This window comes from Ambystoma mexicanum, chromosome 9, assembly GCF_040938575.1.
Source record: "Ambystoma mexicanum isolate Mex_15411 chromosome 9, UKY_AmexF1_1, whole genome shotgun sequence".
Lineage (NCBI taxonomy): Eukaryota > Metazoa > Chordata > Amphibia > Caudata > Ambystomatidae > Ambystoma > Ambystoma mexicanum.
In genome coordinates, this window is record NC_090931.1 from 266,191,653 (window position 1) to 266,218,310 (window position 26,658).

General features: G+C 49.9%; 1 protein-coding gene across 1 annotated transcript in view; it reads left to right on the forward strand.

Moving 5' to 3' along the window:
• The window catches only part of NUP88 (nucleoporin 88), a 405,331-nt gene that overhangs the window by 225,529 nt on the left and 153,144 nt on the right, over nucleotides 1-26,658 (forward strand). Inside the window, exons 12-13 of the mRNA XM_069614602.1 lie at nucleotides 213-338; nucleotides 18,588-18,653. Of these exons, the coding sequence (XP_069470703.1) occupies nucleotides 213-338; nucleotides 18,588-18,653 (192 nt within the window). The remainder of the gene's footprint in view (nucleotides 1-212; nucleotides 339-18,587; nucleotides 18,654-26,658) is intronic.

The window sequence follows — 26,658 nt, forward strand, 5'->3', positions numbered from 1 at the left end:
TGAGATCTTTGTTATATAGTGCTGTTTGCTAATGGGCAGTGACAAACTATGCGTTCAATAAATGCCTAAGCGTACTTGCCTGATTATTATAACCGTCACTTTATGATAATTGGCTTAGATACATTCCAATTGAACTCCCCTACTGGTATTTGCTTCATGTTACATGGGTGTTTAAGTAACTGTTTTGAAAATACATGTCCTATCCTTTTTAGGGCTTCTGATAAAGATACCTCACCACCACCAGAAGAGTGTCTTCAGTTGCTAAGCAGAGCCACCCAGGTGTTCAGAGAAGAATACATTCTTAAGCAAGACCTGGCTAGAGAGGAGATCCAGCGAAGGTAACTGCTCTTGAGGAATGAATATTCACTTTTGCTTGTGATGCGGGTGTGACTGATAATTTCTCTCCCCCCTCCTTTTCTATGCTTCTCAGATCCACTTACATGAGTAGGAATTGGATGTTTTCTTTACACATTGCACATCTGTGTATGCTTCGGTGTTCTTCAGCTTTCGTGAATGGCTTTTAGCCAGGCGGATGTGCTTTTCCCTTTCCATTTTAGATGTCTTTGATGGTGAATTTCACCTCTGCCTTCCTCGGGAGGGGTTCGTTGGGAGTGGATGGGTTATAGCATGGCACCACTGCTACTGATGGCATTCTTGAAAAGAGCATTTGGAGTATTCATGCCCTCCTTACTGAAGGTGATTTATCACTCCCAAGTTTACTGAAATGGTATCTGTTGGTGCAGAATTTCACTTTTGGGGTTCACTGGACCCACTTTTTGCCAGTTTAGTTTTATTTCGAACTTTACTTTCGTGGCCAGAGGAACTTCTACTGTAGTCTCCTTGTCACTACAACCCTTACTCCTACGTCCTGTCCCCTTTCCTCCATACTGCATGGGCATCCCTCACTAGGGACGGGAGATGGAACCTTTTTCACCTGAAAAAAAAACATCTTCCCCAGAAAAAAACGTATTCCCCTTTAAATTTAGAGGCGCGCGGGTGCGCGGCCCTGGGAGCATGTGCTCCCCTGACTCTGCCCACTCCCAGTCCCCTTTTCCACATCGACAGGAATGGGCCGATTTCACCAGCGCTCCTGGGGTTTGCTTTGGCCCTGTAATTCCACACACTCTTCCCCAGATACTTTCTTCTGTCTTTTTTTTTTTTTAACTTTGTTTATTTTAAATCAAGGCAGAATGATAACTACAGACATTATATGCACGGATTATCTCAGCAAGTTGACCCCCAGTCTTTAGACCCCCCCTGTGTCTTCTTTCTCTATCCTCCTCCCTGGGTTATCAGTCCCACAGTCTTTGCCAGCGGGCTCCTCCCGTGTGGGCGGTCCGGCTGGCGCCTCAGCGGTCATGAGTCTTCCTCCGGGCTCTCCCGGTTCGTCACTATCCAGAGGGCTCTGGCGGGCTTATAGGTCAGGGCGGGGAAGCGCTGGTCGAATTCCAGGACTGGGGCCCAGATGTTCCGAAAGCGATGTAGCATCCCCGCTCGTGCTGCCGTTACCTTCTCCGCTATCAGAATGTCCCATACCTTGGTCCACCATTGGGCAATGTGGGGGCCTTCCGGAGCTTTCCAGGTTCGGGCCACCACCGTTTTTCCTGCCAGTAGGCACTGAGTCAATAATTTCGCTCTGGGTCCGGAGCGCGGGTAGATCCCGGGAATTGGAGCTCCTAACAGGATCGGTTCTGGTTTCAAGGGAATCATTGTTCCGGTAATCAGCGAAATAGACTCTAGACAAGCTTTCCAGAATGGTCGGATCTTCGGGCAATCCCACCACATATGGAAGAAAGAGCCAGGGAGGCCGCATCCCCTCCAGCAAGCGTGGTTTATCTGGGGGTTCATATGGTGGAGTCTGAGGGGCGAATAGTACCACCGCAGCATGATTTTGTATGCGCATTCTCTGTTGGTGATGCAGGTGGATGCAGTATGTGTCCGGGTCCATATGTCCACCCAGGTTTGATCCTCTATCGGGTGTCCCAGGTCCGCTTCCCATTGGGCCATACATCGGGTTCTTGTGGTTAGGAAGTCGCTTAAGAAGCGTCTGTAGAGGGTGGATACGCTGCCGCGGGTCGGAAGGTCTCCTAGGGTAAGTTCCAGGGCAGTGGGAGGACGGGTCGCTGCTTGCAAGGTTTGGGGATGTGAGCACCAGTGGCGTAGTTGGATGTAGGTAAATCTGTCACATTCCCGAAGTTGGAACTTTTCCTTACATTGGGCGAAAGTGAGTGGTTTCTCCCCTGTATACAGCTGGTCTATAGTTTCTAGCCCGCCTTTGGCCCAATTTTGGAAATTGCGGGGATGCATGCCCGGTGCGAACATTGGGTTGAGAAAGACCGGGGAGTGTGGGCTCAGTCCTCTTGGCACTCCCTTTCGTTTCAGCGCCCAGTCCCAAGTGCTAAGGGTGTGTTTGGTTGAAAGCAGGAGCTCTCCCCCGTGGGACCTGAGGGGGGGCGGGATGTGTGGCAGAAATCGCAGAGGCAGGGGGGTCCGCGACTGTTCCAGCTCCACCCATCTCGGGCGGTCTGTCGTATTTTGCCAGGCCTGGACCCGGGCCAGTTGGGCTGCCGCTCTGTAGGCCTGAAGGTCTGGAACCCCTAGACCCCCCAGTTTGGGACTCCCCAGCATAGTTCTGAGAGGGATCCTCGCTTTCTTACCTCTCCAGATGAAGTTCAGCATTTTCCTCTGGATCCCTCGGAGAATCGGTGTGGGGATTGCCACTGGCAGTGAGGCGCATGTGTATAAAAATCTCGGGAGAAGGTTCATCTTGCATGCCGTGATGCGTCCAAGCAGCGAAATCTCCTGGGTCCCCCATCGCTTCAAGTCGCCCTCCAGTTCCTTGAAAAGTCGGGGAAAATTGGACTTGTACGTCTCTTTTGGATCCGCCGGAATGTAAACCCCCAAATAGGGGATGGCACTTCTTTCCCATATTATCGGGCACATCCTAGTCAGCGGTTTTCGCTCTGCTGGGGTGAGGCCGATGCCCAAGGCGGAAGATTTATCAAAGTTTATGGTGAAGCCCGAGACTTCGCCATAGCTGGTGATTTCGCGAATCGCATGTTCAAGCGATGAGGGGGCCCCAGAGATTGTAAGTAAGATATCATCCGCATATAGGGCAAGTTTATGATGTGAAGGGCCGCTTGTTATGCCCTCGATTTGGTCATTCCGCCTAATTTTTGTGCGAAGGGCTCCATGGTGAGTGCAAAAAGTAAGGGCGACAGCGGGCAACCCTGCCGAGTCCCGCTTGACAAGGGGATTGGGGCCGAGAAGTGGCCGTTGATCCTCAGGCTTGTTGTAGGTCGATCATAGTTGGCCAGCACCATCGTCCGGAACGCCGGTCCGAAGCCGAAGGCCCCTAAAGTGTGTTCCATAAACGTCCAATCCACCCTATCAAATGCCTTAGCTGCATCGAGGGCCACCAGGATTAGTTTTTGGGCGTTCCGGGAGGCGAGGTCCACCAGATTCAGGGTTCTCCGGATATTATCGCCTGCGGTCCGATGCCGGATGAACCCAGCCTGGTCTAGATGAATGATGTTCGGCAGGATGCGATTCAAGCGGGTCGCCAAAATTTTCGAGTAAATGTTCGCATCTATGTTCAAGAGTGCGATGGGTCTATACGAGGTTATGCATCTTGGGTCCTTTCCAGGTTTGGGCAAAAGGATGGTGGTCGATTCCTGCATCGATGGGGTCACCGCCCCCGTTTCCCTGAAGGAGTTGAATAGGGTGGTGAGATGGGGGGTCAGTTGCGACCTGAATAGCTTGTAAAACCTGGTTGAGAAGCCATCCGGGCCAGGGGCCCGTGTTTTGAGAGATTTGATGGCATCCTCAATTTCCTCCCCCGTGATGGGCTCCTCCAATTCATCTCTCATTGCGTCGGAGAGCTGGGGCACCTCTGCCTGCCGAAGGTATTCCTTCTGTTGTGCTGAGTCTCGTGGGGTTGCCTTCATGATTTGGGCCAAGTGCTCAATCGCGAGGCGTTGCTTCTCGGGTTCTGAGTATAGTATGGCCCCGTTGGTATCTCGCAGGCCCATGATCGCGGTGCTGCGTCTCTGCTTGGCAAGTTTGGCCACCAGGAACCTATTTGCTTTGTTGCCCTTCGCATAATACGACTGTTTGACCTTCGCCATTAGTTGGGCGGTTTGTTCCGCGTAGTGGGCTTCCAGTCTTTTCCGTGCCGTGCGAATGGCCCGTTGTGTTCTGGGGGACCAGCCTTTCTCCTTGTGGAGTGCCTCGGCCTCTCTCAATTCAAGCTCCAGGGCCGTCCGGATTCGTCGTCTATCTCGATGGTAGGCCGCGCCCTGGGATATCAGGGAGCCACTGATTACTGCCTTCATGGCGTCCCAGTTGTTTGCCAATGAGGTGTCTGAGGCCGGGTTTTCCACAAAGAAGTTCTTTATTTCCATTGCGATCTTGTCTCTGGTGGCCATGTCGTTGAGGATTGGGTCGTATAGCATCCATTTGCGCGGGGTGGTGGGGTCAGGGTTCTGAACCCGAAGTTCCAGGAGCACTGGGGCGTGGTCGGAGATCGCTCTTGTGCCGATAGTGACCTTCTTAACTGAGGGGAACGTGTGAGGTGAAATCAGGAATAGGTCAATCCTTGAGAAGGTGCGGTGGACATACGAGTAAAAGGAGAAGTCCTTTTCATCAGGGTGAAACACCCGCCATGAATCTATTATCTCCAGGGTCCTAAAGAGACGAAGGAGGCTAAGTGCTTGGGCGAAGTCGCCTGGGGTCGGGGGGTGTGATCGGTCTTTAGTGGGGTCAGGAACCCCGTTGAAATCCCCACCGACGATCGTTTGGCCCTCCACGAAGTTGGCGAGCGATGTGCCCAAGGCGTCATAAAAATGTGATTGTCCAGAGTTGGGGGCGTATACTGAAACGAGAGTGTACAAGTCTCCCATCAGGAGACATTTGATCGCTATAAATCGGCCTTCTGGGCATGTCTTTGTTTCCAGAATCTGTGGGTTCAAGTCTTTCCTGAAGAGAATCGCCGTGCCTCCTTTTTTGCTTGTGCCAGAGGCAAAGAATTGAAGCGGAAATAGCCGAGACCGAAGGCGGGATACATCAGCGGGCAACAGATGGGTCTCTTGAAGCATGGCGATCGCAGCTTCCTCGTCGCGGAGTTTTAACAGAATTGCCTTTCGTTTGTTGGGAGAATTCAAACCATTAACATTCAGGGAGAGGATCCGAAGCGACTGAAGGTCCTCTGAAGGCTCACTCTCCGTTCCCTGCGTTAGGGGGGGAGGGTCCTGGGGTGGAGGTTCAACTGCCATGGCTGATGGAAGCACTCACAAAATCATTCTGCACTTGAGGTTTTAACGCGAACTCCCAACGGGGGATCGCAACTTTAACAGGGAGGTAGACCGACTTTGTCAGTACGGTCATACCTAAGGCCAACAGGGCCAATTGTCCCATACTGTGGGTTCCCAAGGAACAGAAGATGGAAAGTATCCTTGGGGTGGGTATGAGCCATGGGAATGCCCCGCCGCCGCCGTGTACTTAAGAGGATGGCAAATAGATTGCGGGTTCTAATTCAAACGAGCATATCTGTTTCCCGGCTAGCTCGATGAGGCATCAATTCTTGTTATTTCGTCGTGTCGACGACCAAGGCGTGCGTTTAGCTTTTGGGGAGGGAGGCGGACCAGGGTACTCAGTCCCCTCCAAGAGTGGCGTGGAGGGGTCCCGGGGAGCGGTCGGATGCAAGATTTTCTCTGCATCTTCCAGGTGGCTGATTCGGCGTAGGGTGCCCTTATATGTGAATTGCAGAGCTGTCGGGAACAGCCATCTGTACCGGATCTGTTGTTCCTGGAGGAATAATGTTAGAGGCCGAAGTGCTCTTCTTTTCTGGAGCGTAAGTGGCGAAAGGTCCTGGTAAATTTGAAGAGGGGTGCCCTGGAAAGTGATCTCTTCATCTTGGCGGCTGATCGCTGATATCGCTTCTTTCGTTGTAAAGAAGTGGACCCTGGTGATCACGTCTGGAGTGGGGTCCGAATCTGTCCCGCGGCGCTGGCGAAGCCTGTGGGTGCGGTCCAATATGAGCTGAGATTTGTCCAGATCTGGAAGTAGAGCCTCAAAGAAATTTGCCACGTAGTCCGCTAGCTTGTTATCGGGGACGGAGGATGGAATGCCCCGGATGCGGAGATTATTGCGCCGGGACCTATTTTCGAGATTTTCCTGTTTGAATTCCATAATCTCGCATTTGTGCTGTAGGGAATCGATCGATTTTTGCATCTCCCCCATAGCGGTGGTGTGCTCCTGGGCATGATCTTCGATCTCTCCAAACCTCTGCTCGAGTTCCGCGACTCTCTGATCTGTTTGATCAACTTTGGTGGCGAGTTCCGAGAGGCAAGCGCGGAACTCGGACTTGATGTCCGCCATGAAGGCTATCAGGTCTCCTTTAGTGGCAAGCTCACCCCTGTCCTCTTGCTGCTTCTGTGGGGTCAGTTTGGGAGGTTCCTGTTTCTTGGGTTTCTCTGTAGCCGTAAACATGGCGGAGATGTCCGTGCCTTTGCTCGCCTTCGTTTGTCTCGACATGTTGCACCCAACTGGAGAAACTCCGTCACCCTGGCCTCCGCTCCCGCTCAAGTATAGGTGGGTGGGCAGGGGCGCCCCAGGAAGGGTGAAACAGGGAGAAGGACTTCGGCAGGACCTCGGCAGAGCTGATCCAAGATGGCCGCAGTGGTCCAGTCGTTCTTCAAAGCGGGGGGAGGAGCGGGGGCCTGCTCTCGGTAGCAACCCAGGAGGAATCCAGGCCGCCCAACCGAAATCAGGGGTTTCTATATTAGGTACCGCTCCCCCTCTCCGGTTCTTCTGCCTCCCAAGGTGCCGCTATCGGCAGGTGCGGCGCGTGCTGCTGGGCCCCGGAATGGCGGCCATTTTAGTTTCGTCCGTCGGGAATGGGAGAGGAGTTCAGCTTCAAATTTCTAGTAGAACGCCGCCACGGTCGAAGACGATATTTAGCCAGGTTATGCCATGTCGGTTCCGGTCGCTGTAGATGGCATTAGCGACTCGAAACCCCGCCTAGAACCACCAGAATTCGACGGCGGCGGCGGGCATCCCACGGGCGGCCTCAGAGGAGCGACCACATCGATGGCGCTCCAAGCCACGCCCCCCTCTTCTGTCTTTTTTATCAATCAGGTACTCGGTCCTCTGGCGCCACACTCCTCCTCGACGCATGTCGACGTTGGCGGGCTTCAGCAGGTGTCCAGCCTGCAAAGGGCTCTTCCTTCGTCAGATCCCCACGCTCTTTGCCTCCACTGCCTTGGCCCCAACCACGGCTGGGGGGGGGGTTGTACTACGTGCAACGTGCTTGCACTGCATGCTCTGAAGAACAGGTTAGCTCGGCGGAGGGAGCTCTTTGAGAAGGACTTAGTCAGACACAAATCGAGGCCCAAGGTAGGGCTGCTTTTATCCTTGCAGCCCGCAAGGGTGACTCCTTCTCATGGAAACGCCAGAGTGGAAGGAACCTTTCAGGTTCTCGCACCAGCACTGGTACCAAGGCTACTTCAGCTACCGGCCACCCGGCCGAGGGGTTGTTAGATCCTTCCGGGGACAGTGCTGAGGGACCGCAAGGTTCTTTTACTGGGTGTACACACGATGGCCTATGTCCTAGTACCGGCCAGATGTCCGAGGTGGCGCCTACACGCAGCACTACCGGCGACTGCCAAGGGCAACGCGCCTGCCAGCTCCGTCCTGAGGTGCAGGGTAGGTCTCGTGCTCCACCGCTAAGAGTCCTGGAGGAGGCCGGGCCCGGTGAGCCAAGCACCACAACTTCGGCATGTGGCACGCAGCTTGACAAGATGGCCGCCTCGCCAGACAAAATGGCCACTAGTCTGATACTGCCACTTGAAGTTGAGCAGGTGGGAGAACGAGTTACAAGGTGGGACTGGTGTCTGCCAGGTACGTGGCCTACTGCTTATCCATCAGCATTGCAGGACAAGTTTACCCCGCAACCAGCTAGACTGAGTACGAACCGGCCACAGCAGCTGTCCGCTACCCCGTCAACATCGCCTGCCACACCACCGGCCTATGAGGACAGTGTTTTTTTTTTAAAGGTTCCTCACGCTCAGATCTCCTCAGATGGGGGCCATCCTTCGGGATTTGATTAGAGACATGCTCCCTGCGCCTATGGTCCTTCCTCATATGGCTCCAGCGCTGGAGACCCCAGTGTTGCTGGCTCCTTCAATTTCGGCTCCCCTGCCTCCCACAGTCTAGGCGGTTGCACACCAGACTCTGCTGCAGCCACTGGCTCCGGTCCCTACACCGCATCCCTCGGCACCAAGCACTGCTCCACCCGCTCCAGATCAACCAGACACCCTGGTGAATGCTGATGACGAAGAGGGCCCTGACACGCTGTCGTCAGCCAAGGCCTTCCATGAACGGCTTGCAGGTTTGGCAGAGTACATGGGGCTTCTTCAACCCGAGGTCAAACAACCAGAGGCGGGGGTCTTGGCAGAGGTCCTCACTCTACGCCCTGTGGCTAGAACAGGGATCCCAATGCAGAAGGACTTTGTCGCCTTGGCCAAAAAGGGATGCCTTAAGCCCCACTCGGCCCAGCCCGTTAATCAGCGCCTCGATGCCAAGTATAGGCAAATGGAGAGAGATCTTGCTGTTGGCACACCCTCAACCGCACTCTTCAGTGATCACTGCAGCGTCACTCTACTCCAAGCATCAGTCGTCCTCGGCCACCTCGTCCTCTGTGCTTTTAGGCAAGGAGGAGATGATCTTGGAGGCTTATGGAAAGAAGCTGTATTCCAACGCCTCACTGCACCTTCGTCAATCCAATGCGGGTGCCATGCTGGCAGCCGTTAACCAGAGGCTTTGGTGGGAAATATCCGACTTCCTTCAAGAACTTCCGTTGCAGAGCTAGACACATTTCAAGGCGGAGTTGGCGGAGGCCAAATTGGTGGTACAGCACATCATGGAGTCCACTGTGGCCCACATTGACACCTCTGGTTGGGCCATATGCATCGGCATGAACATGAGGACTGCCTGCTACGGGCTACTAAATCCAACCCGGACGTCCAGGAACGCATATTGGACCTTCCCTTTGAGGGTGGCAACCTCTTTCACTCCACCACCAATGAGGAACTAGATAAAAAGAAAAAACGTTCCCAAACTGCGAAGTCTTTATCCTTACGAAGGCCACGCCCAAGGTGTACACCCAGTCGCATTAACGATCCGATAAGGGGCGGGCGTTCTGTGGGTTCCGGGGCTTCCAAGAACGGAGGGCTAGACAGCCTGACCGTTCTCAGAGTCAGCACTGGCGCAAACAACAAAAGGCGGGAGCAAGGGCTTCTTTCCGCAACAGCCTCAGAGGGAAAGAAGGCCCATGCGTCTCAGGTGGTGGGCAGGCTTGCCCTTCACGCACAGTTTTGACATCAGAAGTTTGCGGACCCCTGGATCCTATCCATAGTGTCCACGGAGTACCGTCTACCGATTCCTTGCTCTCCTCCCGCCTCCCCTCCACTCCCACAGATTGGGACAGCGACCCTGTTGGTGGAAATTCGTTTGCTCGTCGAGAGCCAGGTGGTGGAGCAAGACCCAGCGTCCCAGTGAGGCTTGGGCTTCTACTCCGGATTTTCACCATACAAAAGAAGAACCGGGCTGGCCTGAGAGTTGTGTTGCACCTCTCCACCCTCAACCTCTCGCTCCCTCTTCAAAAATTCAAGATGGTTACGCCAGCACTCATAGCGGAGACACTGAGCAGGGGAGACTGGATGTGCTCCCTGGATCTGAAGGACGCTTATCTACACATCCCTATTTGACAGCCTCATCGCTCCTTTCTGCGGTTAAGGATCATGGGTGGTCCTTTCCAATAAAAGGTTCTATCCTTCGGCCTCAACTCAGCCCCCAGGGTATTTACCGGACTGATGAATACAGTGGCGGCCCTCCTCAGGACTCTGGGCCACCACATCTGCCCATACCTGGATGTCTAGCTCATCAGGGCGAGCTCTCTGGAGGTGATTCAGCACGCTTCCTCCGCTCTTATGATCACACTCCACGAGCTGGGATTTTCCATTAACCTCAAGAAGTCTCAGCTGCAGCCTACTCCGAGCCTGACCTTTCTCTGCCTCATCTGGGACATGAGCTCTGAGAGTCTTCCCCTCGGAGGACAAGATCAGGGCCATCAAAGGGGCCGCAAGTCACTTCCTCAGCCAAGAGGTGACCTTGGCCTGGTGGTACCAGCATTCATTGGGTATCATTTTAGCCAGTTCTACTGGCCATACCCCGCACGAGACTCAAGATGAGATTACAGCTGCACTTGGCAGCCTCTTGGAATCAGGAGCAGGGCTCTCAAGTGGAGCTTGTCAGCATTCCTCCTTCTCTCCACCCGGACCTCACATGGTGGTCCAGGGACCGCAACCTGAGGACGGGCGAGCCCTTCCGACAGCCGGCCCCTCAGGTCACCATCACCACAGATTCCTCCCAGGAAGGCTGGTGGTGGGTGGGGGGTCCCATGCTGGACAGCCACAGTGTCCATGGAGTCTGGTCCCTTCGGGAGCAGGAGTGTCGTATCAATTGGCTGGAGCTGAAGGCTATCTGGCTAGCTCTCAAGGCTTTCCTCCGGCTCATTGGGGGCAAGGTCGTCCTCATCCAAACGGACAACTCCACCAGCATGTACTATGTCAAGAAGCAGGGTGGCACCAGGTCCCCTCCGCTGTGCAGCCTAGCGGTCAACATGTGGGAATAGGCCCTGGAGAACATCTACCGGATTTCCATCCACCTCCCGGGGGAGTCCAACCTGGAAGCCGACAGGCCCAGCAGACTGGGAGCAAACAATTACGAGTGGCAATTAAACAATCAGGTCCTTCTCTGGATCTTCAGCACATGGGGCATCCTCCAGTGGATCTTTTCGACTCCTGTGGCAACAGGAAGTGCCAGCAGTTTGCGTCCTGGCAGGGGCAGGGCCCCGGCTCCATGGGTGACGCATTCCAGATACAATGTAACGGCATGACAGCGTATGCATTCCCTCCCACACCCCTGGTCCCACAGGGTAATCTGCAAGATAAGGGAATCATGTCACCTCCGCATCATTCTGATAGCTCTGGTAGCCGGCCAGACCATGGTTCCCGGAGCTCCTCAGCCTCTCGGACATGCCACCCATTCACCTGCCGCTGGACCCAGCTCACCTATCACAGAAGGCGGTCAGGGTCATCCACCCCGTTCCACAGAAATTGCCCCTTGCAGCGTGGTTCCTGAGCAGATCACACTGGACATTATTCAGTGCACTAGGAGCAAGGCCACAAGGAGCCAGTACAGAGTAAATGGACTAGGTTCTGTCACTGGACGGACTTTAAGGAGATCGACCCTCTTACTTGCACATTGGACGATGTGCTCTCCTTCTCGGCACACCTCGCTCACTCAGGGGTGCAAATTGACACATGCCGCACCTACTTGGCAGCCATCGGCACCTACAGGATTTCGGAGGAAGAGGTCTTCTCCTCCTACAACCCGGTGGTGAAGCGACATCTGACAGGCCTCACCAGGCTCTACCCGCCCATCAAGAAGCCACACCCTGTGTGGGATCTCAATGTAGTGTTGGGTGCCCTTGCGCACAAACCAATGGCGTCCGCGGACATCAGACTGGTCACCATTAAAACAGCTCTGTTGGGTCTCCCCTCTGCTCGTCGAGTCAGCGAGATGCAGGCACTGGTGGCTTCAGAACCCTACACTACTTTTCACAAAGATAAGGTGGTCATGAGAACGGACCCTGCGTTTCTACCTATAGTCTCTGCTTTCCATCTAAATGGGGAGATAGTGTTACCTAAGTTTTTCGCTGATCCTAAGGACGATGCTCAAAGAGTCTTGCACTGTCTGGATATCAGATGCGCTCCGAAATTCTATCTGGACAGGACCAAGAGCTTCCACAAGTCGGACACTCCATTTGTCACCTTGAGGGGCGGGGGTCCAGGCCTGGCTACCGGGCACCCAGGGCCTCCATAGCAAGGTGGATGGTTTCAGCCATCAAGTCGGCCTACGTGGGGCAGCACAAACCGCTTCCAGCTAACATGCATGCCCATGCTGTCAGAGCCAAGGCCACGGCCGTCGCATTTCAGAGACGGGTTCCGTGGCAGGTCATCAGCAGGGCGGCCACCAGGGCCACACCTTTATTTTCAGTTTAATTGTTCCCAGTTGCCTGCACACAAGGGCACCTTTATTGTGACCGATATAATAGTCCACTTACATTTTTCCAAGCTGTGCCCTATTGCTGTGCGCCAACTGTAAATGTTTCAATTGTGTATGATTATTGAATGATTTATTGATTCAAATCTTGATTGATTATTTTCACATTCATTTTTCTTCATGTGATCAAATTCATACATCACATATTTCTTTCTTCTCTCAACACGTGCTTCCCCATTGTCAATTCCCCATTGTTCTTCAGGAGAGAATCTAACCAGAAACAAAAGTCAGTAAAGCAATGTTTACTAAACCTTCCCAAATGTGGCTTTACATTTCTTGCTCTTATGAGCCATTTGGCTAAGTGCTCTGATGATCCTTCAATTAAACTTTCAGGAAGTTATCCTAAATTTCGCTTAATTCTCCTCTTTCAAAGCTGCAACCCATAGCCAACTGTAGTGTTCAAAAATAAAGAAAAGGCAAACAAAACTGATATAAGTTTAATATATTAGAACACCCAAAATAACAGAAGACAAATTGAATTAGAAACAAAGAAAGATGAGAAGCAAAATGTATGATAAGTGCCTGAAACTTTAATTGAAGGAGGAGAGCACTTAGCCAAATGGCTCATAAGAGCAAGATATGTGAAGACACATTTGGGAAGGTTTAGTAAACATTGGTTGTTTGACTTTTTTGTTTCTTGTTCGATTCTCTCCTGAAGAACCATGGGAAATTGACCATGGGGAAACACGTGTTGAGCGAAGAGAGAATTATGTGCATATGCGATGTATGAACTTGATCACACAAAGAAAAATGAAGTTGAAAATAATCAATGAAGAAAATTTGAATCCATCATTCAATAATCATGTACTACTGGAAAATATCCAGCTTAGTTGCTTCAGAAAATGTTATCAGCAGAGGGCGTTTCTCGTCAATGTCTGTCGGCTCGATGTCCCTCTGAGTCCTCTGTCTCGATGTCGACATAACCAAAGGCATATATAGCATGCGTAGCGTCCGTTGGCTTCAGTTCTGTTTTTCTGCGCTAACGCTTCGGATACGGTACGTTTTGGTTCCTTTGTGAAACTTCGAGCGAAATCTTCGAAAATGGCTTCGTCATCAGTGTCTTCTACTCCGAAATCCGGATTTAAGAAATGCTGTGACTGCGGGTCGAAGATGCCCATTACGGACCCCCACAGAATATGCTTTTGGTTTCTGGGTGTGAAGACTGCCAGTCCATGACATCGAGAGCACAGAGGGAAGCTTGCAGAAGGTATGACCCATAAGGCCCCATCGACTCTGTCGAAAAGACAAGCAACGGACGAGTCGAGAATTGTTTCTCCTCGCAGTAAAAAAGTAAACTATCGCACACCATTTGTCATCGTCAAGACACTCGAAGAAACAACACCATAGGTCGCCATCTTCAACGTCTTAGAGTTCCTCTGCGGAACGGGTCATATGTCCAACAAAAACAGCCTCCCCAGCTAGCTGAGTGGGAAGAGTTTAGACTCAAAATTATGACAGTATTTGAGAATGCGGCCTTGACCCCCTCGACCACTGTCAAAAGCCATGCTCAGGTCGAAAGATCCGTTAAGCATAGAACCTGTGCACCTTTGGGCCCGGCAGGCAAAACTCCTCAAGAGCGTTCTAAGGATCCCTCGAGTCGAAAAGTCCCTTCAAGGACTGAGTCGTTGATGCCATCAGCGTGGAGAGACTGTTCATCGACGCCGAAAAGCCCATCAAAAGTCATGAATGCATCAGGCTTCAAGTTACTCGATGCCACGGGCATTGCAGTCGACGCAGGCATCGAAGCCTTCGACGTCGATGGAATCGATGATTTCAGCACCTTTGTCGACAAAAATCATGACACCTTTTGGGTATCGCTAAAAAAAACATACACAATTTATGAGGACGCAGAGCCATCATATGATGAATCGAGACCTTTTGGCCTCCAATATGGTACACCTTCAGTCCCTGAGGCTCAAATTTCTGAAGAATACAGAATAAAAGACCTTCAAGAGTGCCTACATGATGCCAGTGGTTTGGACACCTCACCAGAGGTAGAGCTGGGCAGATCAGATCTGTCTGATCATACAGAAGTAACCTATAGGCAGTTAATGAGGGGGGTTTGAGTAAATGGGATGGAGTAGGCAAAGCCCAGTTTTCGAACAAGATGACCGGATTGATATTCTGGACAAGGGACCTCAGGAAGACCCAATTGTTCGATTTAATGCAGCTTTACAAAAGCACATAACTACTAATTGGGAGGCGGCTGAATTGAATCCGGCGGTCAACAAGAAACTGACTTCTAAATACAGGGTGTCAAGCAGTGATCCCTATTATTTGTCAAAGCACCCTACTCCAGAGAGTCTGGTGGTACAGGCTGCCACCTCAACCACAAGACAAAATGCCTACCCTACTATCCCTCCTGATAGAGATAAGCGTTACAACGCTCTAGCCAAGAAGGTTTTTTTCGGCTGGAAGTATGGCCCTGAAGTCGGCAAATGCCACGTGCACGTTGGCTAGGTTCACTCCTACCGTTTGGGAGTGTATATCCATGGCAGCTAACCATCTCCCGAAAGGGAAGAACAAGATGGGTTTTTGAACATAGTCCAGGATAAGGATGCTATGTGTGAATCCCTCCAACTGGTCTCAACTCTGCGGACATTATCAGCAGGGCAATGGCCGCTAGTACAGTTATGCACAGGTTTGTCTGGTTAAGGAAGTCAGGATTTGCTCCAGATGTACAATCCAGACTGCTTAACATGCCCTTTGACGGCACACAAGGTAGCAAGGCTGATGAAGTCTGGGGAAACTGCAAACTTCAAAGGCAGCAGCCAAGTCCCTTGATGCTGCAATTTAGACAACCTCCAAATCGCCCCACGGGTATGCCCTGAAGGTGTAGGTCCTTTCATCACTACTCCACATTTGGAAGAGGCCAAAGAAGATTCCACCGTGTTGGACAGGGAAGAGGTACTAAGACTGCCTCAGCAGGGGCTAATTTGCCATCAGCCACTGGGTCAGCCGCTCCAACTTCTCTGAGGACTTAGTTCACAAGACTGCAGTGGGAGGCAGACTCTCGCAACATCTGAAGGAATGACAGGCTATTACTTCAGATGCATGGGCATTGAAACAGTTGCCCAGGGTTACCCTTTGTAAAAAAAAAAAGCCTCAGTCATCCACTGGGGAACAACTCCTCAAAGTTCCAGATTCGCTCCTTATGCAGGAGATTTTAAGCCTGCTAGAGAAAGGTGCTATAGAACCAGTACATGTAGCGGAGAGGAACAAGAGTTGGTACTCCCCGTCATTTCTAATTCTCGAGGATTGAGACCCATCTTTGACTAAAGAGACTTGAAAAAGGTCCTCAGGGAGGACAAGTCCAAGATGGTTACCCTTTTTCATATCCTTTCGGCCATCCAGCTTCAGGACTGGATGGTATCATAGGACCTTCAGGATTCTTACTTTCATGTGTCAATCCATCACAAGCACGTACCTAAGCTTCGCCGTTGGCGGTTCTCTATCCGTTTCGAGTTGTGCCATTTTGGCTGACCTCCACCCAAGGGTTTTCGCCAAGTTAATGGTTGTGGTGGCGGTGGCAGCAAGTTTCAGGAGACTGGGGATCCACGTCTACCCCTACCTGGACGATTGGATGATCAGGGCCAGGTCCCCACAACAGGCCCTGGAACTTCTCAGTTTCACCTGTCACTCCCTTCACAGACTGGGCTTCTCCCTCAACTTCAAGAAGTATCACATGATACCATTACAAAGGCTACAATTCATTGGAGCAGTCCTGGATGCATCCCTGGGGAAAAGCCTCGCCACCAGAGGTGAGGGCTCAAGACCTTCTGCAGATGGTCACCAAATTCCAGAGTGCCCAGCATCTCCCAGCTTTTGACTTTCTGAGGTTGCTCGGCCTCATGGCATCCTGCATTTTTCTGGTACCAGAGGCTAGCCCGACAATGAGATCTCTCCAAACGGCTTTCAGAACACAATGGTCCCAATTTTCAGGAAGGATGTCAGACCTCCTACAGATCTCAAGCAGAGTCTCACAGGACCTTAGCTTGTGGGCCTGCCACGAGAACCTTCTGAAAGGAGAACACTTTTAGCGACCATGGCCGGAGATAACGGTAGTGACGGATGCCTCACTCACAGGGTGGGGAGGCCACGCCAACGATCTGACAATCAGCGGTCGTTGGTCTCCATCGGAGTCCAAACTACACATCTACCTTTCGGAGCTGAGGGCAATCAGACTAGCGCTGAAGGCCTTTCCGCCCTCTGTATGGGGAAAGAATGTTCTGATAACAGTGGCCATGTACTACCTCAACAAAAGAGGTGGTGTAGGGTCACTGCCACTGTACAGAGAGGCAATGAAGCTCTGCTACTGGGCAATCCGAGAAGGGATCTCCCTATCGGCATTTCACCTAGCCGGAGTGGAGAATACGGCAGCGGATGCTCAGGCAGGCAGAGCAGTCTCCCATGAGTGGGAACTAGCTCAGGAAGTTCTTCAAAAGATCTTCACCCTTTGGGGAACCCCTCAAGTGGATTTGTTTGTGACCAGTGTCAACCGCAAGTGCGAAGAGGAGCTCTAGGAGACGCGTTTGTGATCAGGAGGTTGAGAAAGTTCGGGAAATCCATGATCCTAATGCTCCGGATTGGGCCAGGAGGACATAGTACCCAGACCTTCTGGACAAGTCCATCTGCCCTCCAAAACGTCTCCCACAAAGAGAGGATCTTCTCTCACAAGAGGAAGGTTGGGTTCTCCATCTAGAGGTCGAGACACTCAGCCTACAGGCATGGTTTCTGAGAGGCTGAGATGCAAGGATTGGGACCTCCCGGATGACGTAATGGAGATTTTGCTTTCGGCCAGAAGGCCAGTAAAGCTGCCGTTGGAACAAATCCTGCAGCTCGTGTAGAGATAAGAATGTTGATCTATTTACATGTAATACTTGTATGGTGTTTTCCTTTTTGTTACTCCTCGCTAATCTGGGGCTCCAGATTGGTACTATTAAAGGATATCTTGCGACGCTTTCTATATTTAAGCGCACTTCAGATGAGGTATCTTACTTCAAAATTCCTCTAATACAATTCCTAAAAGGATTGACAAATGTTTTCCCTACGATCTCTTTTCAAGTCCTGGTTTGGGATCTCAAGTTGGTGTTGAAATCTATGGTGTGCTCCTTTCGAACCTATACACTGTTGTCCTTTGGGGCTGCTAAACTTAAAAACCATCTTCTTAGTAGCCATTACATCTGCCTGAAGGGTGAGTGAACTTCAGGCTTTATCCTGCCTGCCTCCATACACTATTCTATAAGGACATCCTTAAGGTGAAACCCTCCCTTTTACCCTGAATTCCATCTGACTCAGAAAATAACATTACCATAATTTTACCCTCCTACGCACCCTGGGAAGGAAGAGGAGAGGCTACACAGGCTTGATCCTAAATGAACACTACCTTTCTCTATCACCAGAATGGCAAAACTAAGACAAGATGACCAACTGTTTGTTGGCTACTCAGGCCACAAGTTGGGTATGGCAATCACTAAACTGACATTATCCAGATGGATAATACTGGCAATATCTGCATGCTACAGACTGGCGGGAAAAGATCCCCCCAGAAGGCCTTCGGGCTATTCGACCAGGGGCATAGCGATATCCCCTGCATTAGAGGAGAGTACCAATTAAAGAAATGTGTGGCTGCCACATGGTTGTCCATACATTCACCAAACATTACAGTTTAGATTCTTCAGGCTGGGAAGGCTTATTTGGTAAGGCAGTGGTGCGGTCTGTGCACACAGACCCATGAGAACTACTAAGTTGTCACCAAAAATTCAGACTCGCTCTCCTCCAGAAATACTAGAAACTGCTTTGGGAGTCTATCATAAGATGAGGAATACGTGGGAGGACACAATCCATTCGAAGAACAAGTTACTTGCCCCTGGTAACGTTCTTTCGACTCAATGTTCCTCCCATGTATTCCTTATAGTCCACCCCAACCTACCCCTCAGTAAAGTTTCCTTTGCTATTGCAGTCTGTGCTCTCTCAGGAGCAATAACTGTCGGGTATGGGATAGATCCTACATTCATAAAAAATGCCTTCAGTGACGTCGACATCATGACGGAAGCCTCTGAGGGGACATCGAGTCGACAGACATCGACGCGCAGCGCCCTCTGCCGAAAATCTTTTCCAAAACAGCTAAGCTGGATTTTGGAAATATCCTAATATAAGGAATACGTGGGAGGAACATCCAGTCGAAAGAACGTTACTAGGGGTAAGTAACTTGTTCTTTGTTAGTTTACTTTCTCTCCATAATTGTGAACTACTTTTCCTCTTTGTTGTGCCTTCTCCTTTTGAAGGAACCACAAGATGTCTACTTCTATTGTTTTTTTCCCCCTCTTCCTTCCTTTCTTTCTCTCTTCCTCTCGTCCTTACTGCATATTTGAACAAGTTTTCATTTTCTTCCATTAAAGGGTGAAGTTTTTGACTGGACAGAAGACGAAACAGCTCGAGGATCTCAGCAATTGCAGAGAGGAGAGGTATGTCTACCAGGTGTAGGGATCACCATCTGTTGCTAGATTTACTTTAGTTCAGTGCTTGTTCTTTGGAGCATATTTTCCGCTTGAAAAGCAAAAATTGCATGTTTGCTGCAAGTTAAATATAACTTTATTAGAAAAGCGTACTTGCACTTAGGAAGCTGATCCTCAGTGGTAAATAAACAGCCTCGGCATAATGTGACCAGAGCTGTCTATGGGACATCAGATAACTGCTATATCTAAATTTGTTCTTGCCACCTCATACCCTTGAAAAGGATCCTTCAAATTTGTTGCCATTTTTTGAATAATAGTCCTATTAAAATAAGATTACACTTAACAGCCTCAGAGTTCCTGCTTCGTAGCTGGACTTCAAAGGGTTCAGAATCTAGCAGCATGTGCGCCCCACAAGTTGAAGCACAGGGAACACATTGCCCCAGCGTATGCTCCTTGCACTGGCCTTCTGTAGTTCATACAATTATGAAGACCTTCTGCTTCTGTTAGGGAGATTTATCATTATTGTGCTTCATCCCCTCTCCTAGCACTTTTTGCTGGACTTCTGGACCTTTTTCTTTTACCCATGAATGTGAGGAGGTTTTTTCCACTCATTCATTCTTATGGGCTGTGTCTTTTGGAACTCTATTCTTTGTAAATCTACCTGTACTACGAAGTCTGTCTGCTCCATAGCCCTTAAAGGCATCTGTGTTTTACCACTGCAGCACACAGCTCCTTGTGGGCAGTGTTGCTGGAGACCCATAGGGTCCTCCTTTAAGAGTCCTTTCCTATACTACAGTTCTTAAGGATACTTAGTTTATCTCCCAAAACTGTATAGTCTGAGAGATTGGCACACACCACCTTCAATGGCGGGCCAAAGGGATAATTACTATCCCCCCTTCTCTCTGCTCCTGTGACTTTTTAGTTGCATAGACAATCACCTATTTATGGCTGGCGGCAGTGGACGTGTTCTACTATTGTGTATTTTTTATACCGCAGGCTAGGTCCATAGCCTCAGTAGTGCACAATAGGGGCACCCAAGTACCAATTTGGGGCCTCCCTTCTTTTTTCACCATTACTAGCGTTGATCTTTGTGTGTGTGTGTGTGTGTCCTTGTGTGTGTCCTTGTGTTTGTCCTTGTGTGTGTCCCTGCCTAGGATCCAGAGTGTCTGGGTAGCCAGGAAGTGTGGGATGAGTCTTCCACGCCCCCCTGTCCCTTGTCTGCTAGACTGCCTGAATGGGACCAGCTCCCACAGGGGGGCTGGCTGTCCGGATTGGACAGCCAAAGCCCCTTTGTGTAAAATGCTGAGAGAGATTGCAGAGGAGTGTATGCTGGAACTGTATAAAAGGTGTGAGGCTTCTGGTGTTTAAAGCATGTTGACCACTGGAAACAGAAGTAACCAAAGGAGAAGACGACCAGAGATGCCTGCGTACCCTTTGCAACACTGTGAAGCAACAACTGCTATCCTGACCCCGTTTTCTATGCGACAGAGGAGCTCCGAAGAGGACACCTTTCCTTTGGCTGGTGGGAACAACCAGTTCCCAAGGCGAACTTTGAAACAAGTCATCTCCCGAGGTTCTTGGAGCTTCCAGAGCTGCGGAACCCCAATATCGGGAGACCTGCTACCCATTTCGAGTGCATCGTTGTGGAAAGGCTGAATCCGTCCAAATCTGTGCTGCTCCCGTAAAGACACTCCAGAGATCCGATCCAACTCACCCATACCCCCTCATCAGAGTGTGGGACTGCAGGAAGCGAAGATTGACCGGGCGATCTGTGTCCTTTGTTGGTGCTGCTGAAAAGGTGCCAAAACTGCACAGTGAAACAAAGTTGCTGAAAGTCATGCTACAGGTCCTCCCTAGAGACTGCTGCTGAGAGACAACGTCCATTGTCCTGCCTTTCATCACCAGATCAAGGAATCCAGAGGTTGGGTCCAGAGGTGCCACATCGCGGAGGAGCCAACACATACTTTCTTCAAACTAAAGGTACTGTGGGAAAAATGGTAATGCTTACCTGATTCCTAGAAGTCGCTCCAGAGCGTTGGAGTGCACGTAGAGTTGTCTAGGACAACCGCCTCCTACCTCTTACCGAAGCCTCTGCTTGTGTCCCTTTCTCAAGTTGTTTTTTAGTCAGTTGCTAACTTGCTTCTTCAATAACTTTAAACGCTGGAAGAAATCTGCAGGAACTCTTCATTATTCGCTGTTTGTCAAGACTTCAAGCCCTCTCCGAACTGCCTTTAGCTAGGTTTGCGTTTTTGTACTGAAAAGATTTGCCAGGTGAAGAAACGGTCTCTAGAACCTTGAACTAAGCTCATTTTGCACCAACCACTTATTTTCCTCCTTTTAAGTGACTTTTCTACGTGTTTGCAGAGTAAATGCCTTACCGTATGACCTTTTGAAAACCACATGAGTGCGCAATTACTGATAATACGATGACCTTGTCTTTTCCCTTTCTAAAGTTGCTACAGTTGTAACTGCGAACAAACACAAAAGTGAAGGTGCCCTTTGAAGTGTATTATCTACTATTCTTAAGTGTTCTACTATAAACGTCTGAAGTATTTAACATCATTCTGGTGTAAATATATATCTTTTATATAAATATATGTAAGTGCTTCTTTGCTGTGCCTGTCTAAGATTCCGAGTACTTACCTACAGCTCACATCTTCCTCTTAAAATAAGCCTGACTGCTCTGCCACACTACCAATTTTCTGAGCTAGTACAGACTGATACTAAGAGTTGGGGATCGACAAACCACTGGCATTGCTTACTAAAGTCTGACTGCCAGTAGGACTTTAGGAAAGCTCCCCAGACAGCTTCACATTTAGCTATGCATGTAACTATCCCTGTAGCCTTACAACAAACTAACCATCTCCCCACCTGCCAAATCACATAATCTTCATTTCGAATGGATTGTGTCCTCCCACGTATTCCTGATTTTTAGATTTCTTCCTCTCCAGCTGCTTCAGAATTGTTTTTTATCACAGATGGCACTGTGCGTCAATGCGGTGGACTTGATGTCCCTCGAGGGCCTCCGTCTCGAGGTTGACGTCATCACTGGTACATGTAGCACGTGCAGTACCCATTAGCTTCAGTTCCGTGTTTCCACAATGGCTAATGCTTTGAGAATTACAGTGCTCTTCTTTTTCAGTGAAAACTGTGATGTACTCGGAAAACGATGGCCTCGTCATCGACACCATGAACCCTGAAGACCCAGTTAAAATAATTCCACGATTGCGGTGCCAAGATGTCTCTCGCGGATCCTCGTAGTGTGTCTGTGGTGCCTTGGCGTGGAGCATAGGACAGCAGACAGTGGGTCTGTTCAGTTCATGACTGGTGTGACTTTGCTGCTAATTTCCCTTTTTGCTTTTTCAGATAGGCCTTCTACAAAATATCCCTCGACCACGCTGTCACAAAACCCACTCCTCTGAGTCAAGAGTCGACACTCCTTGAAGGAAAAGATCCAAAAAGCGTTCTCGATCCAGGAGTGGGTCGCACCACTCTTCATCTGAGAAGATGAAGAAAAGGCGCTATAGATCACCTTCCACCTTCTCCGATTCCTCTCCTGAGGGAAGTATTACCTGTCCAACCAAGTCGTCGACTCCTGCCGAGTGGGAGGCATTCAGACAGGAAATGTTAAACATTTTCGAGAAGGCTCCCCCAATCCCCTTGAAAGAGAAAACTAAAAGCCATGCTCCTGTCGCACCATTAAAAGCCAACAAGGAAAAGGCTAAGGCTAAATCCTGCGCGTCTTCGAGCCCGGGACGTAGGCCAGAAACCCCATAGAACCTTTGAGGTCTCAACTCAACCAAAAATCGTTGATCGGGGTCGAAGCCTTTAACGCCTTTTCCAACTAAACCTACAATAGTCACTAAGGAGATTGAAAAAACATATAAACCCTTACATGGGAAGGATCTTTTCAAATCTGTGTCTCCATTTATAAAGAATATGAGCCTTCAGACCAAGATACTCCTCTCTTTGGTTTGTAGTTTGGCACACAACGTCCCAGAGGCCCTCATCTCTGAAGAGTCCAGTTAAAGGACTTGTATGAAATTCTTCAATCGGCAAGTGGCATAGATCCATCACCAGAAATTGAGTTTGGCAAACCGGACTCTGCAGACCATGCAGATGCCTCTTACAGGCAGACTATGAGCAGGGTAATAACACATTTTAGGATGGGGCAGGCCTGCTCCTCCATTCAAGAAGGATGACCTGAGGACATACTTGATAAGGGTCCGCCGAAGGATCCTGTGCTTAGTTTCCATATGGCCCTACAAAAAAAAGGGTAAAGACAAATTGGTAGGCTCCTGAAACAAGCGATCCTGATAGTTTGTCAAAGCATCCTGCACCAGAGAGCCTGCTAGTTCAGGCAGTGACTTCTACTTCTAAACAAGCTGATTATCCAACCATACCACAAGCGTTTTGACGCTTGGGCAAATAGTGTTTTCTGCCAGGCGCATAGCTCTTAAATCTGCAATGCCACTTGTGCTTTAGCTAAATTTACGTTCACCCTGTGGGACTGTAAAGCCTTGGCGGCTGAGCTTATTCCCGAAGGGGGAAGGAAGACGGCTGCCTGAATATTGTAAGAGAAGGAAAGGAGGCGAAGTGCGAGTCTCTTCAATCAGGACTGGACTCTGCTGACAGCATCAGAGAAGCCATGGCGACGAGCACTGTGATACACAGGTTTGCATGGTTGGGGAAGTCTGGATTTGCACTGGACGTGCAGTCTAGACTCCAACGTCCCCTTTGACAGCACTCATCTGTTTGACTGCAAGGCTGACGAAAGTCTCGAAGTTGCAGACCTCAAAGGCGGCAGCCAAATCCCTTGGTGCCACTATCCAACAGCCACAAGTATCTTATCACAGTGGATCATCTTGGAGGGGTAGGTCCTTTCACTTATACTCCTCAGTTGGAAGAGAGGGAGCACTGGCTAATCAAGGGGGCAAACAAAATAATCTTGTGGTGGACGAGGGAGGGGTGCCAAGGCGGCCCAATCAACGGCTACCTTACCATTAGCTGCTGCTTCAAAACGTCTGAGGCCTTAACCCACAAGACCCTGGACTGGAGATGCTTGAAAAAGTTCCTCAGGAAGGATAAGTTCAAGATGGTACTTTTTCTCAGATCCTTCAGGCCCTCCAGGACTGGATGGTGTCATTGAACCTTGAGCATGCTTTCATGTGCCAATCCATCAAAAGCACAGACGGTACTGTTGGCAGGTCTCATTATCAGTTTCAAGTAATGCCATTCGGCCTTACCTCCGCCCCGAGGGTTTTCACCAAGTTGATGGCGGTGGTGGCAGCGTGTTTCGGGAGAGGGGATTTACATTTACCCCTACCTGGATGATTGGCTAATCAGGGCTCGTTCCCCCGAGCAAGGCAAGTCCTGGAACATCTCAGCATAACCTGCCACACTCTCCACAGACTTGGATTCTCCCTCAATTACAAGAAGTCACACATGATACCATCATCTCAAAAACTCCAGTTCATTGGAGCAGTACTGGATGAATGGATGAATCCTTGGGGGAGGGATGGGGCGTGGGGGGGGGGGCTCAACACATTCTGCAGATGGTCACCAAATTCCAGAGTGCCGAGGGGAATATTCTGAAGGGAGAGCCTTTTTAGCAACCATGGGCGGAGATTACCATACTTGGGGATGCCTCACTCACTGGGTGGGGAGCCCACACCAACGATCTGACAGCCAGTGATTGTTGGTCTCCATCGAAATCCAAACTACACATCAACCTTTTTGGAGCTGAGGACGATCAGACTAGCGCTGAAGGCCTTTCTGCCCTCTCTAGGGAGAAAGAATGCCCTGATAATGTCAGACCACACAGTGGGCATGCACTACCTCAACAAAGGAGGTGTAGGGTCACTACCACTGTGCAGAGAGGCAATGCAGCTCTGGTTCTAGGCAATTCAGGAAGGAATCTCCCTAGCAGCAGCTCACCTGGCCGGAGAGGAGAGCACGGCAGCGGACACTCTGAGCAGGCAGAGCAGTTTCCCACGAGTGGGAATTAGCTCGGGAAGCCCTTCAAGAGAGCTTCACCATTTGGGGAGCCCCTCAAGTAGATCTATTTGCGACCAGTGTCACCTGGAAGTGCGAACTGTTATGCTCCATGGAGTTTCCTCCAAGAGGAGCTCTAGGGGACGTGTTCAAAGAGGACTGGGAGTTTCTACTCCTGTACACGTTTCCTCCAGTCCCTGTCGTCATTCCTCAGGTGATCAGGAGGTTGAGAAAGTTCAGGGAATCCATGATCCTAATGCTCCAGATTGGGCCAGAAGGACATGGTACACAGCCATTCTAGACATATCTACCCTCCCAATCGTCTTCCACAAAGAGAGGACCATCTCTCGCGAGAGGAGGGGCATGGTTTCTGAGAGGTTCAAATATAAGGATTGGGACCTCCCGGATGATGTAATGGAGGTAAGGCCAGCAACAAAATCTTTGTACCGCTGCCGTTGGAACACATTCTGCAACTGGTGCATGTTAAAGAAAAGAATGTGGTCCGTTTTCTATGGTGTTGTATTTTTTGTTACATTTGGCAGATCTTGGCCTTCAGATTGGGACCATTAAAAGATACTTGGTAGCGCTTTCAATATTCAAGTCAGACGTTGGATGAGGTATGATATGATAAGATTTTATTTGTATTGCGCTTGTACACAAATGTTTCAGAGCACGACTAGGCAAGGGATGGGAACAGGGGAGAACACAACAGCGATCTTACTAGGCCCAGTGACATTGAGAACGCGCAAGTGAAAGGGAAAAGGGGGAAAAGTGCATGGAAGGGGGAGAGTGGAAAGTGCAGATATCATTAGTCATACAATTTCTAAAGGGGCTCACTAATGTGTTCCCTCCATCTCCATTTCAAGTTCCGATTTGGGACCTCGATCTTTTACTTAAATTCCTGTTGCCTGCTCCTTTCGAGCCACTCCATTCGTGTCCATTAAGGTTGTTGACCTTTAAAACCATCCTGTTAGTTGCATTAAAATCAGCCCACAGGGTGAACGAACTACAGGCCTTATCTTGTAAGCCTCCATATACTACTTCTTTAAGGACAGGGTAGTTCTTAAAGTCAAGCCAACTTTTCTGCCGAAAATTTTATCAGAATTTCATATATCCCAGAAAATTGTTATCTTCATTTTATCTGCCTCCACATCCTGGTAAAGATGAGGAAAGACTGCATGAGCTTGATGCAAGACGAGCACTTAGGTTTTACATCTCTAGGATGGCTAAGTTACGTCAAGACGACAAACTTTTTGTTGAATACACGGGTCACAAGTTGGGACTAGCAGTCACAAAACAAACTGTCTAGATGGATCATATTGGGCATTATGGAATGTTACAGATTGGCTGAGAAAGATCCTCCAGAAGTCCTTAGAGCCCATTCCACAGTGGGCATGGCAACATATTCTACTTTGCAGAGAGGTGCCGATGCATGACATTTGTACAGTGGCACATGGTCTTCCATTCACACTTTTATAAAATATTACTGTCTGGATTCATCCTCGGTTAAGGATGAAGATTTTGAAAGGCAGTCTTACATTCTGTTCATAACAATTCTTAAGAGCACATCTAAAATTCTTACTCCCTCCTCCAAAACGAACACTGCTTTAGGAGCATGTCTAAAGATGAGGACTACGTGGGAGGACACAATCCATTCGAGGAACAAGTTACTTACCCCCTGGTAACGTTCTTTTGATTGGATGTTTCTCCCACATTATTCCTCATCCCCACCCTCCCCCCTTCCATCCTACCCCGCAGTAGAATTTCTGTGCACTACACTTTACGCTCTTTCAAGGTCTGATACTGCCTTGGACACACTAATGCCAGTAATTATGTAAGAAGAAGGCATAAAAACAGAACTGAAGCTAATCGGCGGTGGGTGAGCTATATGTACCAGTGATGATGTAAACCTCGAGATTGAGGCCTTCGAGGGTCAACCGCAGCGCCCTCTGCCGAAAATGTTTTTCCGAATCAGCTGAAGAGGAAGATATCTAAAGATGAGGAATATGTGGGAGGAACA